The sequence below is a fragment of the Macaca mulatta genome, chromosome 1 (genome assembly GCF_049350105.2).
Source record: "Macaca mulatta isolate MMU2019108-1 chromosome 1, T2T-MMU8v2.0, whole genome shotgun sequence".
Taxonomy (NCBI): domain Eukaryota; kingdom Metazoa; phylum Chordata; class Mammalia; order Primates; family Cercopithecidae; genus Macaca; species Macaca mulatta.
This window is the reverse complement of record NC_133406.1, coordinates 51,208,811-51,235,138: the sequence shown is the minus strand read 5'-3', so window position 1 is coordinate 51,235,138 and position 26,328 is coordinate 51,208,811. Positions and strand designations below refer to the sequence as shown.

The 26,328-nt window shown below is 36.2% G+C and overlaps 1 protein-coding gene across 27 annotated transcripts in view; it reads right to left on the bottom strand.

Moving 5' to 3' along the window:
- Nucleotides 1–26,328, bottom strand: part of LOC106994282 (uncharacterized) — a 263,677-nt gene that overhangs the window by 31,197 nt on the left and 206,152 nt on the right. For 23 of the 27 annotated variants that reach the window (XR_013417223.1, XR_013417221.1, XR_013417232.1 and 20 more), the window contains one exon: nucleotides 11,440–11,551. The exons of the other annotated variants lie outside the window; for them this stretch is intronic. Coding sequence is in view for 14 of the 23 variants with exons in the window: in XM_078001882.1 (XP_077858008.1) it covers nucleotides 11,506–11,551 (46 nt within the window). In the remaining 9 variants the exon portion in view is untranslated. The remainder of the gene's footprint in view (nucleotides 1–11,439; nucleotides 11,552–26,328) is intronic. 27 annotated transcript variants of the gene reach the window in all.

The following is a 26,328-nucleotide window of genomic DNA, read 5'->3' as shown; positions in this document are numbered from 1 at the left end:
CTATTGTGAATAGTGCCACAATAAACATACGTGTACATATGTCTTTATAGCAGCATGACTTATAATCCCTTGGGTATATCACCAGTAATAGGATGGCTGGGTCAAATGGTATTTCTAGTTCTAGATCCTTGAAGAACACTGTCTTCCACAATGGTTGAACTAGTTTACAGTCCCACCAACAGTGTAAAAGTGTTCCTATTTCTCCACATCCTCTCCAGCACCTGTTGTTTCCTGATTTTTTAATGATTGTCATTCTAACTGGTGTGAGATGGTATCCCATTGTGGTTTTGATTTGCGTTTCTCTGATGTCCAGTGATGATGAGCATTTTTTCATGTGTCTGTTGGCTACATAAATGTCTTCTTTTGGGAAGAGTCTGTTCATATCCTTTGCCCACTTTTTGATGGGGTTGTTTCTTTCTTGTAAATTTGATTCAGTTCTTTATAGGTTCTGGATATTAGCCCTTTGTCAGATGAGTAGATTGCAAAAATTTTCTCCCATTCTGTAGGTTGCCTGTTCACTCTGATGGTAGTTTCTTTTGCTGTGCAGAAGCTCTTTAGTTTAATGAGATCCCATTTGTCAATTTTGGCTTTTGTTGCCATTGCTTTTGGTGTTTTAGACATGAAGTCCTTGCCTATGCCTATGTCCTGAATGGTATTACCTAGGTTTTCTTCTAGGGTTTTTATGGTATTAGGTCTAACATTTAAGTCTCTAATCCATCTTGAATTAATTTTCGTATAAGGAGTAAGGAAAGGATCCAGTTTCAGCTTTCTACTTATGACTAGCCAATTTTCCCAGCACCATTTATTAAATAGGGAATCCTTTCCCTATTTGTTGTTTTTGTCAGGTCTGTCAAAGATCAGATTGCTGTAGATGTGTAGTATTATTTCTGAGGGCTCTGTTCTGTTCCATTGGTCTATATCTCTGTTTTGGTACCAGTACCATACTGTTTTGGTGTCTGTTATTGGTTTATAAGAATGCTTGTGATTTTTGCACATTGATTTTGTATCCTGACACTTTGTTGAAGTTGCTTATCAGCTTAAGGACATTTTGGGCTGAGATGATGGGGTTTTCTAAATATACAATCATGTCATCTGCAAACAAGGACAATTTGACTTCTTCTTTTCCTAATTGAATAGCCTTTATTTCTCTCTCTTGCCTGACTGCCCTAGCCAGAACTTCCAACACTATATTGAATAGGAGTGGTGAGAGAGGGCATCCCCGTCTTGTGCCAGTTTTCAAAGGGAATACTTCCAGTGTTTGCCCATTCAGTATGATATTAGCTGTGGGTTTGTCATAAATACCTCTTATTATTTTGAGATATATTCCATCAATACCAAATGTATTGAGAGTTCTTAGCATGAAGGGCTGTTGAATTTTGTGAAAGGCCTTTTCTGCATCTATTGAGATGATCATGTGGTTTTTGTCTTTGGTTCTGTTTATATGCTGGATTATATTTATTGATTTGCGTATGTTGAACCAGCCTTCCATTCCAGGGATGAAGCCCACTTGATCATGGTGGATAAGCGTTTTGATGTGTTGCTGGATTCGGTTTGCCAGTATTTTATTGCGGATTTTTGCATCAATGTTCATCAGAGATAATGGTCTAAAATTCTCTTTTTTTTGTTCTGGCTCTGTCAGGCTTTGGTATCAGGATGATGTTGGCCTTGTAAAATGAGTTAGGGAGGATTCCCTCTTTTTCTATTGATTGGAATAGTTTCAGAAGGAATGATACCAACTCCTCCTTGTACCTCTGGTAGAATTTGGCTGTGAATCTGTCTGGTGCTGGATTTTTTTTGGTTGGTAGGCTATTAATTATTGCCTCAATTTCAGAGCCTGCTATTGGTCTATTCAGGGATTCAACTTCTTCCTGGTTTAGTCTTGTGAGAGTGTAAGCATCCAGGAAATTATCCATTTCTTCTAGGTTTTCTAGTTTATTTGCGTAGAGATGTTTATAGTATTCTCTGATGGTAGTTTGTATTTCTGTGGGGTCGGTGGTGATATCATTTTTTATTGTGTCTATTTGATTCTTCTCTCTTTTCTTCTTTATTAGTCTTGCTAGTGTTCTATCAATTTTTTTGGTCTTTTCAAAAAACCAGCTCCTGGATTCATTGATTTTTTGGAGGGTTTTTGTGTCTCTATCTCCTTCACTTCTTCTCTGATCTCAGTTATTTCTTGCTTTCTGCTAGCTTTTGAATGTGTTTGCTCTTGCCTCTCTAGTTCTTTTAATTGTGATGTTAGGGTGTCAATTTTAGATCTTTCCTGCTTTCTCTTGTGGGCATTTAGTGCTATAAATTTCCCTCTACACACTGCTTTAAATGTGTCCCAGAGATTCTGGTATGTTGTATCTTTGTTCTCATTGGTTTCAAAGAACATCTTTATTTCTGCCTTCATTTCGTTATGTACCCAGTAGTCATTCAGGAGCAGGTTGTTCAGTTTCCATGTAGTTGAGTGGTTTTGATTGAGTTTCTTAGTCCTGAGTTCTAGTTTGATTGCACTGTGGTCTGAGAGACAGTTTGTTATAATTTCTGTTCTTTTACATTTGCTGAGGAGTGCTTTACTTCCAACTATGCAGTCAATTTTGGAAGAAGTGCGATGTGGTGCTAAGAAGAATGTATACTCTGTTGATTCGGGGTGGAGAGTTCTGTAGATGTCTATTAAGTCCGCTTGGTGCAGAGTTGAGTTCAATTCCTGGATATCCTTGTTAACTTTCTGTCTCGTTGATCTGTCTAATGTTGACAGTGGAGTGTTAAAGTCTCCCATTATTATTGTATGGGAGTCTAAGTCTCTTTGTAAGTCTCTAAGGACTTGTTTTATGAATCTGGGTGCTCCTGTATTGGGTGCATATACATTTAGGATAGCTAGCTCTTCTTGATGAATTGATCCTTTTACCAGAGGCCAAATAGCTTTAATAGCTACTCAACAGGAAGTCTGGCTGAACAGTCATCAATCCAGCTTAATCCTAGGACTGCTTTAATTCACTTCCACATGTGTATTTGTTTCATAATAATTTTATAATCATAATAGTACTGAAGAACTATATTAATGCAACTGAGTTTTCCAATCAACTGTGCAATGGTCAGAAAGAGAATTATCTATGTTGATTAATAAAAACCAAAATTAAGTTCAATTCAAATAATTCAGGTTCTTAGAAAAGTGCTCAATTGGAATATAGCCTAGGGGTCTCTTTCAGTTATGAATATTTTATTGAGAAAATACCATTTAAAAAGAATTAAAGTATTCATATATTAGCAGGATGAAATATAGTGGAAGTTTTTTCATAGCAGAGCACATTTCAGAAACATAGGCATAAGAGCATAAAATAGTATTCTGCATCCAGGGAACAGTACATAGTCATCATGGCTGGAGCAGTGCAAGGGACTTGGCTGGAGCAGTGCAAGGGACTTGGCTGGAGCAGTGGGCAAAGACTTCAAATTATGAGGTTAAAAATGCATCAATAAACGATGTTGATGATGTATTTTAAGCAAGAAACAGACATGTTTAAAAATGCAGTTTTTAAATATCACCCTAGACATTGTGCAGAAGATTGATTAAAGTGGGATATGTCTGTGAATAGAAGAACCTCTGTCCAGGAAAGAAGCAGGTTTTAAACTGAGGCAGTAACTAGACATGGCTAGCAGGGTTTAGACAAGGGTTGTTTTAAAGAATTGAATAAATGAAAACTAATTATCAAGTGAATATGGGCAAGATAAATAGAATTCTAAAGTGATACCTAAAATTCTGCCTGTGAAGGAAACACATGCTCAGATGGAGACATGAAAAATGTACCTGGGGTACATCCACATGGAAACTTTAAGCACGCAGTTTAGATTTAAGATCTTAGACACATGAATGAGGCAATCATTAGCATACGAGTGATAATTCAAGGCATAGAAGTGGATAATGTCACCTCAGGAAAGTCTACCAAAAAAAAATGAAAAATTAATACCCCACAAAACACAGATAAGACCACAAAATACCAAAATGGGGAAGTAAAAGAGTAACATGGGTTTGTCCCATCAGATATGCCTTGACATAACATAGGGATAGGAGGTAGTCATTTGACAGCCAAAAATGCCTTGTCATTTAGATAATTATCAGTTCTACATAATAGGAACATTGCCAAGCAGCAAAGGGAGGAGAGCATTTCAGGTTGGTAGGTGTACTCAGCAGTACACCATCAATGCCATCAAGAAGCAGGGCATTAATGAGAATAAAAATGGCCATTGCATATGTCAATGCAGAGGTTTTTGTTGAATTCAGCAGTGCTGGGCAGACCAGCATCTTGGTAATAAAGAAGGGTACTTGTTATGGGTTTTATTGGAGCTAATTTTCTAACTCCAGTATCTCATTTTTTGAAACAGTGTTGTTGCAGATGTAACAAAAATGAGGTTATAATACATTAGAGTAAGCTCTTAACTCAAAACGATTGGCACCCTTATAAGAAGATGACCATGCGAAGACACAGACACACAGAGAAAACACCATGTGGTGACTGAAGCAGAGATTGGTGTAATGCAGCTACAAATCAACAAGCAACTATGATTGATGGCCACCACCAGAGGCTAGGAAGAGGCGAGGAAAGATTCTACTCAAATATTCAGATTCTCAGAGGAAACCTGGCCCTGCTAATGCCTGTATTCCAGACTTCCAGCCTCCAGAAGTAGGAGACTCAATTTCTGTTGTTTTAAGCCACCCAGTTCGTGATACTTTGTTATAGCATTCCTAGGGAGCTGATACAGCTTCCAACTGGGCTCAAAGCTCAATCAGAGGAGAAGGGACAGTTCTGACCAGAATATACTTGGTTCGCTCTCCCACAGTCTCCTGGTCATTGGATGATGTTGGCCCTTGATTTCAGCCAAGGACCTCCATTAATTCAAGTAAAATTGAGAAATAGTTTTTCTTTTATTTTTAACCACATGATGTCAATAAACAGGTGAACTTAATTTACACTTGAAAATATATTTATTCTTCTGGTCTTGTGCCTTTCTTAAACTTTGTTACACATACAAGGTTAACTGGATAATTAAAGTCATTTCCTAGAATATTTAGGTCATAAAAATAATTAACCTGAATCATCTAGGTGATGAATTAAAAAAAAAAAAAAAAAAAGGCATGAGGGCGGTATTTTCTCCTGACCTGTATATAAAAATGCTTCCATTTTCATAAGACTTTTGATGCATGGACACAGCCCCATTTTAAAAAACTAGAAATAAAAGGTCTATATAAAAAATATGCATTCGCAAGAGTTCCATTTTTCTTTTGAATATATCCATTAAGCCCTCAGACGTCTCACTTTTCCCATTTTTTTACATTATCACTGTAGGGTCTCCTAGCAGTGAAGAATACTCTCATAATTTTTTATCTAGTATACCATATCTCAAAGTTCTTGGAATAACCTATGTGTTTTATGTTTGCATTCTTTCAGGAGAGAAAAATATATATATCTCAGGAAAGAAAAAATTCAGCACCTACGGCATAATGTTAGGAGAGAACGCGCCAACAAAATCTAACTTACACAATAAATCTGTTCTGTCAGCTCCTTGACAGGCATGTTTATGTTGACCTCTTTCTGTTTGAAGAGAGAGGAAAGAAACTGGTGTTGATCAAAGGTTACAGCAAAATAAAAAATATACTGGGACACGAAATTGTGACATGTATTTCTCCCACCAGTCAGGACTCTATGTTCAATATTTTTATTTCATTATGCTTACAAAAGCAAATGAATGTCTCTTTATATTTCCTTAAGAATGAAAAGATGAATGTTTCTTTCTTTGCAAGTTCCATGGAAGCTAGGAACATTAATACTATAAACATTTTAATGCTTGATAATGGTTATGTCTTCAAAATGCAAAACGTTTTATTCTGACAAATAAAAACTCTAAAAAAATAGATGCATCCTTCTTTGTTGTTACATACAAATGGGCTTATATTGCACCAATCTGTTCACTTCATCAAAGTCTTTGAGGGTTCATTTGAAAGATTAAATTTTCTAACTAAGCATACCTTATAAATTTGCATTATATGTCCACTAACAGATGTATATATGTCCTCTGTTGTATGTTTAAGATGTTGCATGGACTTAACAATGCAAAACATTATACTGATGCCTTTCTAATGAAACAAATTGGAGTCTCAGATCTCTTTTAATCTTCTGAAGGTGATTTAAAAAAAGGTAACCATATATATAAACAGATGTGGATTTCACAAAACACTCCTATAAAAATAAAAATACCTAGCACAGTAGCATGCACACAGTGTGCAATTTCATGGAAAAAGGAAAAAAGAAAATAAATAAGGAAGGGAGATTTAAAGTGAGGAGTATTTTGCATATATAACATTTCTAATATTCTTTCAGTGAAAGACTTAGTACTATCTTTTTTTTTTTTTTTTAACATGGCAAGGTCATTCCACAAAATATGAAATAAAATCAGTAACAGAGATAGGTATCTTAAGCCTATGATGTGGGTTTCCTTACTAGGTGAATGTTCTTGCTTGATGTCTAGGTGTTTGAAGTGTTAGCCACGTGGAAAAGCACCTAAACTGTTAAAATTCTGCTTCTGCAGCCTCCCAGGACTTCCAGGCAGCCATTAACAATATGGCCACTTGAGTGCTCTCTGTGTGACAGGCACTGTGCTGGGTGCTATAGTGATCTAAGGACTTGGAAAGACATATAAAATGCAAATGATACATTCCTAAGAAAGACATGGATAAAGGCATTTAAGAGAGAAGATTACTTCTTTGAGTAAGCTGGGAGATCAAGAAATACTATGGGGAAGTGGGAACATTTTAACTGATTTTGAAGGATATACAAGATTTAAAGATACATCAGTGGGGATAAAAGACCATCCTGGGCAGAGGGAATCTGTAAAAATGGGGATTACCAGAGCATCCACTTCACAATAATTGAGAGGATCAAGTAAGATGCTTTCTATGAAAGTAATCTCTAAAACATAATTTTAATGTGATGATTAGTATTCAGCAGAACTATGCTCTGAGTTCATAGACTTAACAATTCCAGAAATTTTACAGTTTGTTCCCAGTACCAATTAGAGAAAATTACCCTTCAAAACCCTGTTTTGGTGAAGACCTATTTGAATAAGACTACAGAACTTTATTAAAAGATGTAAATGTCTTCTAGGAGCTTGAAAAATAAATACTAAGAGGTAGTATTTTTCAAATTAATGTAGATATTAATAAAATTCCAACAGACATAAGTAATTTTTAGAAACTGACCAAATTATTCTAAAATTAATATGAAAAATATAAAAATACAGGATATTTTTTTAATTTGGGAGATGGGAATATCAATAAGAGAGAAGAGTGGCTGCCTTACATATTAAAAACATGTCAGAAGTCCACAATAATTAAACTTGTGAGGCTGGTCAAGAATAGCAAAGACAGTTCTACTGAAGAGAATAGAAAGAACAAACGTAGAAAAGCATAGAGCTAAACAATCCATACTTGGTAAATCTAACAATTCAAATAGTTTAGGAAGGAAGATGTATTTATCAATACATTTTGCTACATCAATAAAGTTCTTACAAAATATATCAACTTCAGAATAGACAACATTTGTAGTTTGCAGCTGATCTAAACAAAACCCATTAAAGGCTTAACAGAAACAACTGATCCCTGGCTGGAGAGCCAGAAAAGTTACTAGCCAGATTTCTGAGTACAGACCACCACCAAACAGAGTGGAACACCTTGGACAACAATATAAGCATGAATCCTGCAAGTGTAAACCCAATAGTAAGCCAAGATGCCAGAGAACAAAGGCCCAAATAAAAAGACATAAATAGAAAAATAGATATAAACATACATATATAATTATATATTTAACTTTAAAACACAATTTAGAGCTGAATATATTGCTGAAAATAGCTTTGGCAGACAAAATCCCAAAACATTTATTGGTCTAGGGATCATGTGGACAGCCCTTGGATAAACCTAACTACTCAGGTTACCTGGGCTACTCACCAGGATAATAATAATGGCAATTACTTGAAAATATTTTATAGTATTTCTATGGTTCCAGGTTTTTCCTTCTGCAAGTTCCTTTAGGGACAGGGAGCTAGTTTACTTAACTCCAGAGCTCTACTTTCTAGGAAAGAACCCACTGCATAGTTGAACATAAATATTTAATGAATATTTGAATTAAACTAGGGGCTCTATGAGACTCCTGACTATGGTTTTCTATATTTTCCTCCAAATCTTAATCATTCTGATATCTTTTTAAATATAAAAACTTTTTTTGGCTTCATGCTTTCTAGAAAGTACATTGATAATGACTCATAAAATTAATTCTTGGAAACCACCATGTTTTGTAATTTAAACCAGTAAATAAGCAACACCCTGGAAAAAAAAAAAAAAAAACCTGGATCTTCATGCAACAGGGTTACCTAAATAAATATTCTAAGACTGTAACAATTAAGAAAACACTAAAACCAAGCTTTATTTTCTCTCTTTTATTTCAACAAATACTTAAGAAGAATATGACTTGCCCTTGCCCTTTACCCATAGGGAATACACACACATGTATACACACACACACACATACACATACACACACCCTTACTCCCTGGGTTTTACGATGGTTAGCAAACCTGAGCCATTTAAAATTACTCATATAAAAATGATACTGCTAATATTTTGTAAAGACTCTTAATAAAAAAAGAAGTATTTAAGAACTAACAGATATAAATTGGCTTTCTCACAGTGTGTTTACATTATTGCACCCCAAAGATAAGATTTTTTTAATGTAGTCCTTTAGTGAAAATAATATATTTCAAAAGCACTAGTTTTCCTCTGAAGAAGTTGGCCGGGCGCGGTGGCTCAAGCCTGTAATCCCAGCACTTTGGGAGGCCGAGACGGGTGGATCACGAGGTCAGGAGATCGAGACCATCCTGGCTAACACAATGAAACCCCATCTCAACTAAAAAATACAAAAAATAACTAGCCGGGCGAGGTGGTGGGCGCCTGTAGTCCCAGCTACTCGGGAGGCTGAGGCAGGAGAATGGCGTAAACCCGGGAGGCGGAGCTTGCAGTGAGCTGAGATCCGGCCACTGCATCCCAGCCTGGGCGACAGAGCGAGACTCCCTCTCAAAAAAAAAAAAGAAGCACAGAAAGGTAATATGTAATAATTGCCATTGAAAGCTATAGCCTCACAGTGTAACTTCAGCAGCCCCTGATCCCTTTTTCTCTGATTCCCAGCACTGTCTCCTGTCACTTAATTTATTCACCATCATATCACAGTCCTACAGTAATTCTTACTCCTCCAGAGCTCTGAGAGAACAGTAGGAACATTTTACTTCAAAGAGCCACTGTTGCAGAAGCAGAGGGCCCCCACAGAAGCAAACAATCAGATCTTTATTTCCCTTTCAAAGTGACTGATTAGACAGCAGTTTTATAGTGACCATTATAAAGTGCTCGCATGTGTCAGAAACCACTCTTTGTGTATGTGTGTGTCTGTGTGTGTGTGTGTGCAAGTACGTACCCTTTTAATCTTCACAACAACCCTATATGACTGTTGTCATCACCGCCATCTTATGGATGAGGGAACTGAGGCTTATGGAGTTAAAATCATAGAGTTAATCATTGGCCATGATCAAAACCTGTTTACTGTGATCCTAGAGGCGATGTTATTTATACCAGGCTCTAATGCTTCCCCAGGGCAGGCATTCATCCAATCTGCCTTTCAAGGCAAAGCAAAAAGATTATTTTCTTCTACCCTTCTTTAAATGTACATACTTTCTGATCTAGGAATTGAGATATTTATATTTTTAGATAGCTAAGTGGCTGAGGATTATCTCTCCTGTCAAAATGATATTCCCCATGTGGCTTGTATTGAATAAACTTATTAACAGTAAATTTTTCTCAGGTAAACTTGAGCTTTCACACACACACACACAAATGGTATCCATGAAAGAGTGCCTTTAAATGGTTTAAGTCACAGCAGATAAGCTTGGATATTCAAAGTGTCTCATTACAACCTAGGAGATAGAAGACTTCTCTTTGACCAAAGCTTTATCTCTCCATCTGCTCTTGTTCAATCACATTAGTAATTAGAAGATTTCCATATCAATTCCAAAGCCTGGGCTGGGCAGAACTGGGGCATTCCTGTTATTTCCTTTCACAAATTGCAAATTTGGCTCCTGTTTTAACAGCTAAGCTTATTGTGTCTTCACCATTGCTCATCCAGCCAATATTCCCATAGATCATTTTTTAAAAGACAAAAAAATTAACACCCTCAAAACTTACAGGGGAAAATTTTTCTTACTAGGAAAGACTATCCATGCATCTAGATAAAACAGAAGACATGGTTTTGAGCAGGAAATCAAGGTTGTCAACTTGCATTTTGCTTTGCAATTTATACTTTTCACATTCCCATTTTCTGCCTCTATATTTTTGTTGAATGTCTGCTACACATCACACCATGTCCTAGGTACCATCCTAGGAGATACAGGAGGAAAAAAATTTTATTAATCCTATGAAACTTACGTTCTGTAGCAGCAGGCAATAAACAAGTAAAAAAATATATATAAGAAAGAACATTTCAGAAAGTTATAAGTGCTATGAAGAAAATAAACAGTATGATACGTTAGAGAATGAAAGTTAATGATGAGGGGGCATCATGATGTGGGGTGGTGGAGAACAGAAAGGCTGGTCTTACCCAGGAATTGCCTTTGGGTTGAGATCTGAAGGATGAAAAGCAACCAGCCACTGGAGAAGCTAGGAAACAGTACTCCAGGCATTACTTCATTTATTCCTCTATGTGACCCAGTGAAGTGAACATTTTAGAGAAAGTAACACATTTCACAGTTAAGAACACTGACTTGGAAGTTAACTTCCAAGAAGTTAAGTGATTTACCCATAGGCACCCACCAATGCCCCTATCAAAGATGACTCAGGAACCATGACTCATGGCAATGCAGTGCTTTCTCTTATCAATTCTCAATCATAAACACACATACTTAACATGAAATTCAAGTTACTTTTCTGTCTGGTTTTCCAAAAGATTAAGAAAAACAGTTAAATGACTCAAATGTTATTTATCTCATTCCTTGAATCATCCTATAAATGCATTATGGGGACTTAACTATAAATAACCAAGAATATATAAATAAGTAGTGTTAGAAACTTACAATCCTTGGTTTTGGCATGTTATATTTATGCAATCTTATTAACTCTATTTGCTTTTCATTAATTACTATTACATAAGCTACAGTAAAACAATATGCATTTGAAATAATTAATACAATTGTTGTCATCCACTATATATAACGTGGAAGTAACTACTGAACTGTACAAATGTGTTTATAAACATATTATTTCTCTTTCATAAACGGTTTAGTTTATGTGTGTTGGGCTATTCTTGCATTGCTATAAAGAAATGCCTGACACTGAATAATTTATAAAGAAAAGAAGTTTAATTGACTCACGGTTCTGCAGGCTGTACAAGCATGGCACCAACACCTGCTCGGTTTCTGGTGAGGGCCTCAGGAATGTTACAATTGCGGTGGAAGGTGAAGGGGAAGCAGGCATGTCACGTGACTAGAGCAGGAACGAGAGGGTGAGTGAGGGGGGGAGGTTTCACACACTTCTAAACAACCAGATATCACAAGTGCTGACACACTATCCTGAGGATAGCACCAAGCCATGAGTGATCCACCTCCATGACCAAACACCTCCCACCAGGCCCCACCTCCAACAATGAAGATTACAATTTAACATGAGATTTGGAAGGGACACATTTTCAAACTATATCAAATCAATGTGATTTACACACACACACACAAAGTAAAGATAATAAATTTCTGGTATACTAGGTAGGACCACTTCCAACCCACTGGTAAAATAAGTACTTATTTGTGAGTGCCCTCAGATTATATTTTTAAGTACCTTAATAATCAGAATACATATTTTCAAAATTTGTAAATTGCTCTTTATCCTCTACCTGTTACCCCCCTACACACAGATATGAACAGACACACACACCCCCTTAGTACTTTCCTTCTTACAGTTTATGTTTCTACATCTCAGAAAAGGTAGGGGAAAGAGTATAGGGTGGCCTATAACTCTTCTGTTGTTGAAAAGATGAGAGCTATAGAAAATATAATAGCTAGCATGTTCAATACATAACAGGAAAGTGATGAAAGTCTGGGGTTTCTTTTGTGCTTGGAAAAGAGAAAAGGGAAAAGAAACACAGAGGCATTCTTGGGGATGAAGAGGCCCTTAGCAACCACCCAAGAAAAACTCCTTCAACCTCTGTTGAAGAGAATCTCAACAACCCCTGTCTGCTATCGGACAAGAGAATCTCCTTCAACCTCTGTCTGCTATCGGAATTTAGAGTTTGGTCAGAATGCACAAGTGGAGTTCTATTAGTCTCTAAGTACTCACAAGACATTCTTTTCTTGATCCAAGAACTTTCGAGTTTCATATCTTTGTAACTGCCATTTTAGTTCAAGTGAGTCCAGAGGTAAGTGAAATAAGGTGTGTGGGCAGAATCTAGCATTTCTATAACACTAGACTTACTTTCTGTACATTTCAGTTCCACTAAAGAAGGGTCTCTGGAAAATATTGGAGCATCTGCTCTCTCAAACCAGAGGATAGTTTCTGTCAGAGCAATCACTGCTTTTGGAAAACTAAATCACCCCCAGACACAGGTTATAGAAGACCAACTTCCCAATACATGGATAATACATATGTGGGTAAGTATCTGAGGTTTGAGATACATAAGATACATGTAAAATGCATGAACCACATCTTAAGTGAGATCTTAATCACGTCTTGATTGCAACGCTTAAATCTATGTAAACTTGGAGAAAATTTGGTCCTCTGAAGTTCAATTTTCTCTTTGCAAACATTGAATAGTATCCCCAATCTTGCCGAGTTATTTCTATGATGAAACGAGATAATACATACAAAATGTTCAGTAAAGGCTTAACAAAGACATCCAGATTAGTTCTATGTACTTGGAGAGAAGAGAGTTAACACATTTGGTTTGAGATAGATTTGCTGTGTACACCATACGAAGTCCTTGCAGGAAGGAAAAGAAAGCAGATGATTGATCTAATCTCCCTGCCAAGAAGATAACTGGACCTTGGAGCAAATGCCGGAATGATATTTGCTATGAGGGAAGATCTTATCTATTGAATGTTCTTAACAAGATGTCCATGATTAGGAATTACTTATAGAAAATCAACCTAGCACCAATGGATTCATGAAAAATGACTCCCTGGGATAAGTCACACATACTAGGGTCCTGGATTTTTCCTTTCTTTCATGACTCACTGTCCTACCTTTCATCACCCATCCCTGAACCTTTGGAAATATGCAATGCCTTATGGCAGAGCTACAGTTAGGTAAGATAAAAACCATAAGGGATGCTAGTTAACTGGGTTTTATTCTGCTTCTGACTCTATGTTATTTAGTATGTGTCCATCCAGTTCAGTTTGCTATTTTTAATAATTACAAATGTTTTTAACTATTTTATAAAGATATCAAAGACAATATATTCCTATGTGAAAGTGTCCAGTAATATCAGCTTTTCACTTTTAAGAGAATTTCCCATGGTTACGATTCAATGTTCTAATTTATGCTAAGGAAATTTTAAAAATAACGTTTCATGGATAGAAACATCTATAGATTTCCATGCATGGATTTTGTCTGCTTCCTAAGATACCTGAGTCCTAAAACCTGTGAAACTATAGAAAACCATTTTAACATTTCTTTGTCTTCATTTTCCAACTGAAACATGAAGAGAAAAAATTCTGTTCCTATTTTTTTAACTTCACGAGGATGCTTTAGAGTGTCCTGATGACAGATTATAATTATTTTTTAGCATGTCAGTGAGCGATAATACATTACAACAGAAATCTTAGTGTAAGCTACAGAATGAATCATTAAAATTACTAAAAGTAGTGCAATGCTTTCCACAAAATTTTCTTACATGTATTATTTCATTTAATTCTCCAAATAGGCCATAAGATAAGGTCATAATTATCTTCATTGTGCAGATAAGTAAACTGAGGCTCAGTGAGGATAACTGGATAATCCCAGATTTCAAACTAAGGAATGTGAAAGAGAAAACTAAAATAATCATATTAATTGAATATTATGAGAAGAGTCAAGCAGAGGGTTTTTGAATGGTCAAGAATTGTGAAGGGTCTGATATTTTACCCTACTTACAAGCTAACAAGTTAGCCTGCTGCAGTTCTATGGATGCTGGCAGAATATGAGTATCTTGGGTCAGAGACAAAAGATAGTTTATTACAGCAATAGCAGTAGCCAGAATGTCAGCATTTGCACTGGTTCCCCAAGCTCCAATTCCCACAAAGCGACATAAAGAGGCTCAGGTGACATCTGCACATGAAGGAGGTTGTACGGCAGAAGAAAAAAACTGAAAATAGTGAAACTAAGCCTTTTAAAAGGAACAATGAGAATGCCTATTCTTTGCTCCAGAGGGAGACACTGTCTCTGTCTTCCTAGGCTGTTTACTATAGGCATACTGAAAAAATAGCCCGGAACAAAAGCGGTCAGTACTTAACTCTCAAGACATGCAGAAATGCAAGAGACCCAAGGGGAACTGTCTTCTAATGATATACTACCTGTTTTATAGTCCCGTCCTATTTGATGACAGTAAGTTAGGTGCAATTAAAAGTAAACAATGGCAAAAATGGCATGGACCTTGAACCATTCTGCAACTGATAACCAGGCAACTGTTTACCACACTGAGATTCAGGAAGTGTTTAACATGTGATTAATAATTTTCTGATAAATGAGAAATCTGAGGACTAGTAAGAATTCATGGAATTTGATTGGAAGATACAAATGGTATAAGCTGAATTAAAATATAGGCTTTTAGATGCCATAACATTAGCATTTTACTCATGCCCCCTATTTCATACCTCTCTTAAGCCAGTTACCTTAAAAAATAATTAAATGATAGAATTTTCCAGCTAAAAGCAACTGTGATTTCCCCTTACTAGGTTGACTTTTTGTTTTAAGCATCACATAGAGAGAGACTGCCTTAACTTGCTGCATCGCTTCCTATCAGAGGAAATTCTCATTGAGCGTAAATGAAACAACCTTGAGTTAGCCACAATTAATCTCTATATTTGACATGTTCCTTTTACTTTCTATGAGCAAGTAGCAAAAGAAACTCTGATTGACTAAAATTCTAAATGTGATGCTGATATAAAATATCCATTAGTGGAAAGTCAGCCTATTTATAATTCCGTTAAAGCCAGCAGCATTACCCTAATTCACAGTGTTAAATGACAAGATTAGTAGGTGACTTCTTTCAGCTGATGACACATTAAATTGCTATGATTTTTTTTTAAAGTATTTTAGTTGAATTGTTTTACAGAAACTGTGCTCACTGGCACACTGTGGCTCTTCTATTGCTAGTTCAAAGTCCTTATAAATATACTTTTGAAATAATTCCAGAAAACACATACTTTTAAAGTTCTGCTCATTACCTTAAATGTTCTAAAATGTGGACAAAACCTTAGAGCAAAATAGTCTTCTCACATAAACCGGCAGATTTTTAGTAGAGGTAACCAGGAAAGCTTGATAGCAATGCCTTAGATTTTTTGGCTTCATCCCTAGGCCAAGACGCCCAGCATTTCATTAGATGTTCACTTCACTGAATTATGATATTGGTATCTAAAGGTCTCATTTAAAGGCAACGTCTCTCAGGATAGTTAGTCACCAGTTGGTCTGTAAAAGAATGAGGCATGTACATTTTGATAAGTGGTAAACTGTGAGTGAAAAGCACGAGAAAGCAGATATGTGGCAGATATCATTTTCCTTTTTAGCCACCAACTATCTATGTAGATAAATCTTCAGAAACACACAACCAAGACTTCAGTAATTGAAGACCACATAACAGGCTCCTCTAGTGCAATGAATATCCCTACACCTCTCCCTGCAGAATCAGTAAGGTTTAATAGACATATAACCACAGTAAAGGAAAACCAGATAACATAACCAGAGTCAACAAATCATAACATAAATCCTCAGTTGGAAACTGCCAAGGTTTCACAACTGAAGTAACCAGGAAACTGAACAGGCAGAGAGGAGGTTTCACGGAACACACCAGATACAAATATTCTGTGGCGTTTCCAACAGTGTGAAAGCCATGAGGCAAAAATCATAAAACTGCATGAAGTTTCAGGATCAATGTGTGTACAAAGAAAATGCGTTTAGAGGATAAAGGTAACCTAGGAATTCTTGTCTCCATATGATCTACACAATAGTTTTTATAATACAATCTACACAATAGTTTTTAATATAAAGTTATTTATATACATTATGGACTTGTCTTATACCATATTTTAATTATTTCAGAATAGAAAAACAATTTTTTTAGCATCATCTATGTGCCAGGCCCTGTTCTAAGCACTTTAAATGTATTACCTAATTTATGCCTCACACCATACTATGAAAGTAAGTACTGGCCAGGCATGGTGGCTCACACCTGTAATCCCAGCACTTTGGGAGCCTGAGGCGGGCGGATCACGAGGTCAAGAGATCGAGACCATCCTGGTGAACATGGTGAAATCCCATCTCTACTAAAAATACCAAAATTAGCTGGGTGTGGTGGTGCATACCCGTAGTCCCAGCTACTCAGGAGGCTGAGGCAGAAGAATCACTTGAACCCGGGAAGTAAAAGGAAAGGAAAAGGAAAAGGAAAAGGAAAGGGGAAAGGAAAGGAAAGGAGGAGAAAGGAAAGGAAAGGAGGGGAAAGGAAAGGAAAGGAAAGGAAAGGAGGGGAAAGGAAAGGAAAGGAAAGGAAAGGGAAAAGGAAAGGAAAGGGAAAAGGAAAGGAGAAAAGAAAGTAAGTACTGTGACTATCATTCCCCACTTTAAGGATAAAGAAATTGAGACACAGGGATGTTGAGGAAATTTCACAGTCATGCAACTAATAAGTGGTGTGTCTGGGATTCAGACTCAGCTAGTCTAGCTGCAAAGTTCACGGTTTACTCACCGACAATATGCTGTGTTTAAGGAATGTTAGGAATAAGAACATGGTGCATGTCAGTAGTTTGTGAAGGTGATTACTTGAGAACATGTATTGACATGTGCATAGTCTGAGATCCTATCTACATAAATATAAATACATATTTATGTAAATATTGTATTAGTCCTTTCTCAGGCTGCTATGAAGAAATACTCAAGACTGGGTAATTTATAAAGAAAAGAGGTTTAATTGACTCACAGTTCTGCATGGCTGGGGAAGCCTCAGGAAACTTACAATTATGGCGGAAGGTACCTCTTCACAGGGCAGCAAGAGAAAGAATGAGATTACGGGAACTACAATTCAAGATGAGATTTGGGTGGGGACACAGAGCCAAACCATATCAAACACTTATATGTAAATTTCTTTCACCCATATCTTTCCAAATAATAAAGCGCAAGTCAGTTTTTCTTTAAGAGCAACAGATGGAATTTACTTGTGCCAACAAATTCAGGCTTTGCAAAGACTTCATAAAGATGCAAAAGCTTCAAATTTTTTTTCCAACTGTGTAAATATCAAGTATTTTTCTTTTCCAATTCTTTAATACACCAAGGATGTATTGTTGTTCCCAAGACACACACATCTGTACATACACATATCCTGCACCTGGCACACTGGAATAATGTCAACTGTGTTTACTTCAATAATTACCTTCAAACAAACACATGTAGTGATTTTATCTGAATGTCAGCTCCCACATGGCACTTTCCTTGTCTAGCTAAGGCCTTGAGGAAGTAAATTAATGGATCAAAACCTGGGAAAACTCTAATCTAGCCCTTGAAACATTGAGATCTGGAATTTTTAAGATTTCCCCAGAGGTATTCCTATTCTTTTCAAATAACACTCGTAAGAAAAAGGCAGTTAAATCATTCAAGGAAACTTGGTCATTAGAAATGACAACATACCACATACCCAGAAGCCAATAGAAAGTTATTACTAAGGTGGAAATAATGACTTCTGTAATTTTTATGCATATCAAAGATGAAGAAGCATATATGATATAATAGTATGTTTCTCCTTTCTAGAAATATAGATGACTATGTCCTCTCCTAGAGATTCTGATTTAATCAGTCTTTAGTGTGGCTTTGGCATCCTGGATTTTTTATTGACTTCCAGGGATTTCTTATGTCTAGGCAAGATTGACAATTATTGGCCTAGAAGAAATAGTTACGTGGACATTGTGACCTTATGCACTCCAGGGTCATTAGCTATTATACTTGGAGGTCAGAAGTAACATAGAAAGCTGGTTGAAAAGTTCTTGTAAATCATCATCACAACCAATGAGTGATTACTATTTTGAAGTTCTCATTCGGGTTTTCTTTAAGAGTTTGAATGATATGGGCTCTCTTAATTTCGTTACAAATGTAAACACATACAGCATAGCTAGGCAAACCTATGAGTTACCTAATACCTTGCCATGACTCCCCAACAATTACATGCTCTACTCAGTGCAGTCCAGCAGCAGTTCCCCTAGCAATCATGTCACTTCATGACTCTATGCCTTTACACAAACTGTTCTCTATAGACTAGCAATCTAAGTTTTGAAGTAATTGTGAATATATGTGTTCCTTACTACTTAACATTTACCAGCATTTGTTTTTGTTGTTATTGTAAATTGTACTTGCGTTAGCCAAGATAGATCCTTAAATCAAATTGCAGGAGTGAGAGGAGTTTCATAGGATAGGACATAGGCTGACAGAGACTCCAGCAAACTGTAACTGCACCACCTGGATGATGGAATCTCCTCCCGCCTTCCAGGAGGGACACAGCTGACAATTCAGGTAATATTCTCTGCTTTAGTGTCTAGGTAATAGATACCACTTCTTTTCACAGCTTATTGGCCAAAACAAGCCAAATAGCCCAAACTATCTGCAGTGGGCAGGAAGTACATGAAAGTAGATTCTGTACTTTAAACAACTGAGCATCAGCACATTGATTAGTTTGTGATGCCTTCACAACACCAGAATGAGGGATTCTGCATGTGTTACACGGCTCATAATTATTAAGAAAAAGCTGGAAAAGATTTGTTTTTCATTAGATCAACTAGTATTATAATTCATCTGTAGCTCTCTATGTGCCATAATTGCAAACACTGAAAGAGATACTGTTGAGGTAACAATATAATAAAATTAACAGACATTTGGATGATTATAAAATTATTTATCATTACAATATTATGTTAAGAGAGCTCAGTTAGCCAGTAGCTTCATATACTGCACCTCTAAACCCATTTCCTCTAGCTCATGCCTAGCATCTGATAACAATGGCAGACATTGGCTGTACCATTGTAAATCCTCAATATCATTACCTGACAACTTAAAGTACATGTTCTATTATAAGTAATTTTTGTTTGCCAGGACATTCATACTCACTGATCTAGTTACTTTATTATCAATCTGCATTTTAAAGATAACCAAAAAAAGTTCATTCCACATGGAATACTATGCAGCCATAAAAAAGGATGAGTTCATGTCCTTTGCAGAGACATGGATGAAGCTGGAAACTATCATTCTCAGCAATCTATCACAAGGACAGAAAAGCAAACATTGCATGTTTTCACTCAAAGGTAGAAACTGCACAATGAGAACACATGGACACAGGGTAGAGAACATCACACACCAGGGTCTGTTGGCAGGTGGGGGGCTGGGGGAGGGATAGCATTAGGAGAAATACCTAATGTAAATGATAAGTTAATGGGTACGGTAAGCCAACATGGTACATGTTTACTATGTAACAAACCTGCACATTGTGCACATGTACCCTAGAACTTAAAGTAAAATAAATAAATAAATAAATAAATGGAAAAAAGTTAATTCCAGAGGCTTTCATTATTCATTCATAACTTTGCTTACCTTTCTGGGCTACTTTTGATAGCAGAAAAAGTACCTCAAAAATAAAAATACCGTTTCCCTTTCTGAAATATGTCCATAAAATAGAAAATCTATGTTTATTGCATGCCTACAGTATATAATTTGGTTCTAAATCATTAAATCCAATAAAAAGTTTCTTCAGAGTAAATGGCTTTGAGATTAACATATTTCAGTATTTTAAAACCACCTCAGTTCTTCACTGCAAACAGAATTAAACAGTTATATGAAACAAGATACCATAAGTTTTCCTGTGTAGGTATTTAGATTAGCTATTGAGACTACTGTGATAGCAAATCTTTCTCTCTTTTTGACATATATATTTTTAAGGACACTTTGTTGTGATATCACTTAGTTGATGTATATCTAGATAATTTCACTGTGTTTTCACAATGTAGAAGTATTTTTAAATAATCAAGGATGCTACTTATAAGAAAAATAATTTCTGATTCTCACTTATTTGTAGAATCTAAAAATCAAAACAATTGAATTCATGGAGATAGAAAGGAGAAGGATGGTTACAAGAGACCGGGAAGGGTAGTGGGGAGGTGGGATGGGGAGATGGGAATAGTTAATGGGTACAAAAAAATAGAAAGAATGCATAAGAACTAGTATTTGATAACACAAAAAGGTGACTATATTCAATAATATATATATTGAATATATAAAATATATTCAATAATAATTTATTTATACAATTTAAAACAGCAGTCCCTAACCTTTTTGGCACCAGGGACTAGTTTCATGGGGGGATGGTTTTAGGATCAAACTGTTCTACCTCAGACCATCAGACGTTAGTTAGATTATCATAAGGGACATACAACCTAGATCCCTAGCATGCACAGTTCTCAAGAGTGTTTTCATGTGTCTCTGTGAGAATCTAAAGCCGCTGCTACTCTGACAGGAGGTGGAGCTCAGGCAGTAATGCTAGCTGGCCCTCCGCTGACCTCCTGCTGTGCCGCCTGGTTCCTAACAGACCACGGACAGTACCCATCTGCGGCCTGGGGATTGAGGACCCTTGGTTTAAAATAACTAAAAGAATACAATTGGATTGTAACACAAAGGATAAATGCTTGAGGGGATAGATACCTCACTTTACATTATGAAATTATTACATATTGCATGCCAGTATCAAAACATCTCCTGAACCCCATATATATACACATATATCTTTACTATTTACCCACAGAAATGGAAATTAAAAATAGTAATAATGTATAATGTATAATAGTATAATAATGATAGTAATAATGGTAATAATTTATGCATATGGGAGAATTTCAAAGTATTTTAGGGGAGTTTATCACACTTCTCTCTACTGGGTATACAGGACCGTAATAGAAAAAAAGTATACCTTGCATCTTATAAAAGGGGAACTTGGTATAAAATACAATGAAATGAAGGGAAGAATAAAGAAAATACATTTGACTTTACAGTAAAATAAATCTAAGCTTTCCTGAACTTTTCATTTATCTCTTTTCTTAACTATTTTAGGTATAAAGTGTCAGTCTCATTTTATTGCGCATTTTCTTTTCAAATAAAACATACATTGTATCAAAGATTGCACTATAATACTAATAATTAAAGTAAAAAGTTCTGGCATGTGTTTGCATTTTTTTTTCTGTTATGGTTCTTTCTCTAGTGAACCAAATAGTCATGTTCCACAGAGTGGAAAGTTGACAATTCAGCAACAGCTCAATGGAAGAGATGTACAGGCCAAGGGAGGGGGATTGTTGACCTTCCGTGCTCTCTCAGCAGGGTACCATCCTCCCAGCACCTCAAAGTGTTCACCGACCTGGAAGCTCCTCAAATCATTTTTACTATATTGGCATACATGAAATCCCAATGTGTAATTTGTCAAGTTAATAGATCACTATTAACTGAAACATTTAACTAATTTTAATGTAAAATTACCTAAGAGTAGTACACACCATAAGCAGATTTTAAATAACCTGGTTCCATATTTTATGGAATATTCATAGGCTGATTAGTTTCCGTACAAAACAGATGTTCTGATGAGAGAATGAAAATGAGGAAGTTTTTCTTTAATGTATAAAAGCATCAGAGCACGGCAAGAAATAAAAAGAGTATTTTCCCCAAGTACTGACCTACTAATAAATGTTTGATGTAGTCTAGTTAGCCTACTTCTTATAATGAGAGTATGATTTTATTTTTAAAAGTTTTGAATGTCTTTTCCTTCAAGTCTTAATACAAAAATATCCCTTTGAACTTAATTATAGCTACAAATAAAGTGGCATTTTCCAAAGTGCTGTACAGCGATTTAGTGCAATGCAGACATGTGTCCTATACCATGTTCCAGTTGAATAATAAAAGGGACAGAAATTAAATAGGTTTCATGAAGCTCCAACAAATATCTTGTGAGACCTGAAGACTGTTATTCAGTCAAATGTCATGTTCTGTTTGGACTCCAAGTGTAAAGAATGATCATTTCTAAACAATTGTAAACTGTCTGCCTTACAGTATTATCTACACCCAACATCCTGGCATAAACCATGACTTTTTCCCTGATGAAACTCAAACTCATCTTTTCTCATTTGAATAGAAGAAACAATATCTTCCTTCAATTTTTGTTTCACAAACTCCCCCACTTTAGTATTAGTCACTATTCCATGGCAGGAGATGTGTGTCCAATCTCAAAAACATCTTGTCCTAGCCAAAGCCTGGCTTTACCCTGCATGTTTCTCTTTAATAGTAACTGTTTATTTTATTATATCTCATGTTTCTCAAGATTTGCTCTTAAGGATGGTATTCTTCTTGCTCCCTCCGGGCACCTTTCTAATTTTGAAAAACTTCTGCATTTTGAACTTATTCAGCTATAACACACATGTAACATCCCTCTTCTCATTGATTTAATCATGAGAATCTTAAGTATTTTGTCTTATGGAAAATTGCATCTTAGTCATGGTCTTCCATCCTACTACTGTCTTGAAGACACCCATATCCATGCAAGGGACCAGTCCAACAGACCAACCAGAAAAGTATCCAGGTATTCATTTCTTGACTGGGTTAAGATGAAGGGGTGGGATGCTGGTGCAACCCTTTTAACTAAACCTTATTCTCCGATATACAAGGAAAAGCAAAGCCAAAGCTAAAATATAAGAATATGATAACATAATTCATCTTGACTTTTCAATAATTCAGTTCTGATTAATCTTAATTACTTATTTATTGAATACATGCTTTTAAGACCTTATTATGTGCTTGGAAGTAAACAAAGCGAAAATCCTCACATTTGTGGAGCTTATATTCTAACATGGAAAGACAGATAGACAACATAATAAGTAAATTATATAGTATGTTAAAAAGCTCTAGGTGCTAAGAAAAAAATAAAAGAGTAAAGGTCGTCAACTGAGCCACGGCAGAGGGCCAGGCAAATGGGCAGACTGCAACTTCAAATAGGGTGGGTAAGGTAAGACTCATTGGAAGGTTTCTGAGCAAAGATTTGAACGAGGTAAAAAAGTTACCCATGCACCTATACAGAGGAAGAATTTTCCAGACAGTGGAAACTTTTAATGCAAAAGTTCCAAAAAAAGGGCACTCCTGGGTTGCTTAAGGGACACCTTGAGGCCCTGTGTGGTTAGAGGGAAATGAGTGAGGGAGAGAGAAGCCAGGGAGTTAATAGAGTTAATGGGAATGTAAAGGGGGCAAGTCATGTAGAGTCTTGAAACTCAGAGTAAAGCTGTTTTTACTAGGAGTGAATCAGGAAGACATCACAGATTTTTGGAAAGAAGAATGACTTGACTCTCTTCATATTTTAAGGGGATCATTTCAACTGCAATGTTGACAACACACTGAAGGAGCAGAAGCAAAAGGCCAATGAGGAGACTATTGCAATAACCCCAAATGAAAGATGTTGCTGCAGAGTGGTAACCAGTGCAGGTGGTGAAAATAGGTCAAATTCTAAATATATTTTGAAAGTCAAACCACAGAGATCTTTTGACTAATTGTGTATGAAGTTTGAGAGGAAGGTAAGAGTTCAGGATGACTCAAATTTCTATCTGAACAACTGAAAACAATGGACTTCCCATGATGAGTTTGGAAAGGCAGAGCAGATTTGAGAAGGCAGAGTGAGGGATTTCATTTGGGAAATGGGAAGATTCGGTTGTTTATTAGATAGGTAAGTGGAGATGCAGGCAGTTGACTATATGAGATTGGAATATAGAAAAGATGTCTGGAGTGATAAATCTGAGATGTAAAGGGTTTTCAGGGATAATTTTGAGTATATCTAATTTTCACTTTTAGCTGACAGTGTACGATCAATCACATAAGATGCTTCTCCCTTACACTTTATATAGTTTGTAAAATACTTCCTGCTCAATGCAATCATTAAATATAAATATTAGAATTAGCATTTAACATTTCAAAATAGAAAACCAACAAGTTTTCTACCAACTATAACAAAAAAATTAAAAAGAAATATTTTTCTAAGTTTGTCTCAATTGATTTTGGTGATGAATCTCTTTCATCAGGGGCCAAAATTGGGTAAAATTTAACAGGGTAAGTAATTTTGATTTCTCTACCATTGTTCTTCTCAGTCATTTACATGAAATAAAAATCTGGATCAATCTTTAAGAGCCCAACATGCCCAATCTGGCAGTGCATCTGTACAACAACTATTTGGAAATTATCCTGTTAACATGATCAATGGAGACTCTCACAGCAGATAACCCAGGCTTAAAAGTAGCATTACCTAAAGGATATTTATCAGCTTTTGAACTTAAAGTGTCTTTATTATTTATTAATGGTGTATTACAATGTATTATCCTCATTGCTGGTTGGAGGAAATTGTAATAAAATGAAATGTAGAACAAATGTTCTAGTTTGAATAAAACTACTTTATGCCACTCCCTTCCCCTCCTAAAAAGGAGAACAGAAGGAGAGAGAATCCCAAGTCACTCTCAAATGAAAAATTAGATGGATTCTTAATTGGGAAGAAAGAAAAAAGGCAAACTTTTTTTTCCTTTAATATTATGTACTCATTATACAAAGTTCATAAGTAATTAAATGAAGCAGAATCAAGGAATTATTGTCTGACATAAAAATAATGTACCTATTCTGCCAAACAGCCTCAAAAAGCATCTTATACCTTGAAGAAGCTGAGATATGTTCAAGGAGCATTCGACAAAATATCAGAAATCCAGACTCTGCTCTCAAAAGGTCATTTATGTTTTGAGGAAACATTTGAAAAAGTAAACAACAAAATGGACAACATCCCAAATGGTAAAACTGGATATAGAAGTCCTGTACTTTTCCCTAGTTACAGTTCAGAACAGAATGTGAAATGAAAACATTACTATATTAGAAAATTTTTGTATTTGCCAGTGATCCAAAGTAATGAAAAGGCTAAATCTGGCCACCTGACAGATCTTGCTTTTATTAGAGTATTCTGGTTTGGTAAATTGGAATTTGAGGCAGTTTATCGTCAATGCAATAATACCAGATTATATGGAACAATAATAAAAAGTGGTATTTCTCCTTTTCTGTGAGCAATTTACATTTGAGGGCTGAATAACTTGTTTCATATGAATTATGCAGTGGCTACTGTCTTATTGATATAATGGAAGAAGGCAATCACCACCACAGAATTTACTGATTCTGGGAACTGAAGGCAAAGTATATTTCCTTCGGGACTTAGAGAAGGGTAGCCTATGTTTTAGCCACATTGATTTCATACAACCCAAAATCCATGGCCATTTAATTGTTGTAAAATGTGTTTGAAAAAGAAAAGTATAATAGAGTTGCAGGAGATACCATTTCTCAAGAACCACACATTCAGGTATGTAAAATTATATATACATATTTTTTCCTATAATTAAACATAATTTCTACCTCCATACTTCATTTTCCCTGAGAGAAAGAAACATTCTCCAGCCACTTCCAGATAAACTTATTTTATTATCTAGAATTAAACTCAGCCAAGCTTAAGATAATCTTTCTCCTGCTTTTTCTGGGGTATGGTGGGTTAGGTGGGGTATATTTCTTAGTTTTGATCTGTCCTGGGCCGCTGTCACTGAGAGGCCCGATCATTCCATCACTGGCTATTCAATCATTCCATCATGGCTATGCTCATCTCCACCACTGTCATTCAGCTGTTTTCACTCTCCCCTGCTGGAATCCAGAGACTGTTATGTCCCCCATCTGGCCTCCAACTTGAACAACGCATGCTTCCATCTGTGCCCGCATCTTTGTGTCATGTCTGTGAAACTTCTTCAGACCATCAATTCTCGGTATTATCCTTGCTTTTCTGGGGCCCATGGAAACATATTAAGTGTTTGCCCCCGACTACAGCACTCTCTCTAAGGCTGCATTCAGGCCCACCTGCCTAGTCACCCATCCAGTCATCTCTACTCTCTCTGCCTGGAGTGACACAAGTCTTCTTCTGCCATACTTACAGTTTCCTAGGCAACTGTGACAGTTTG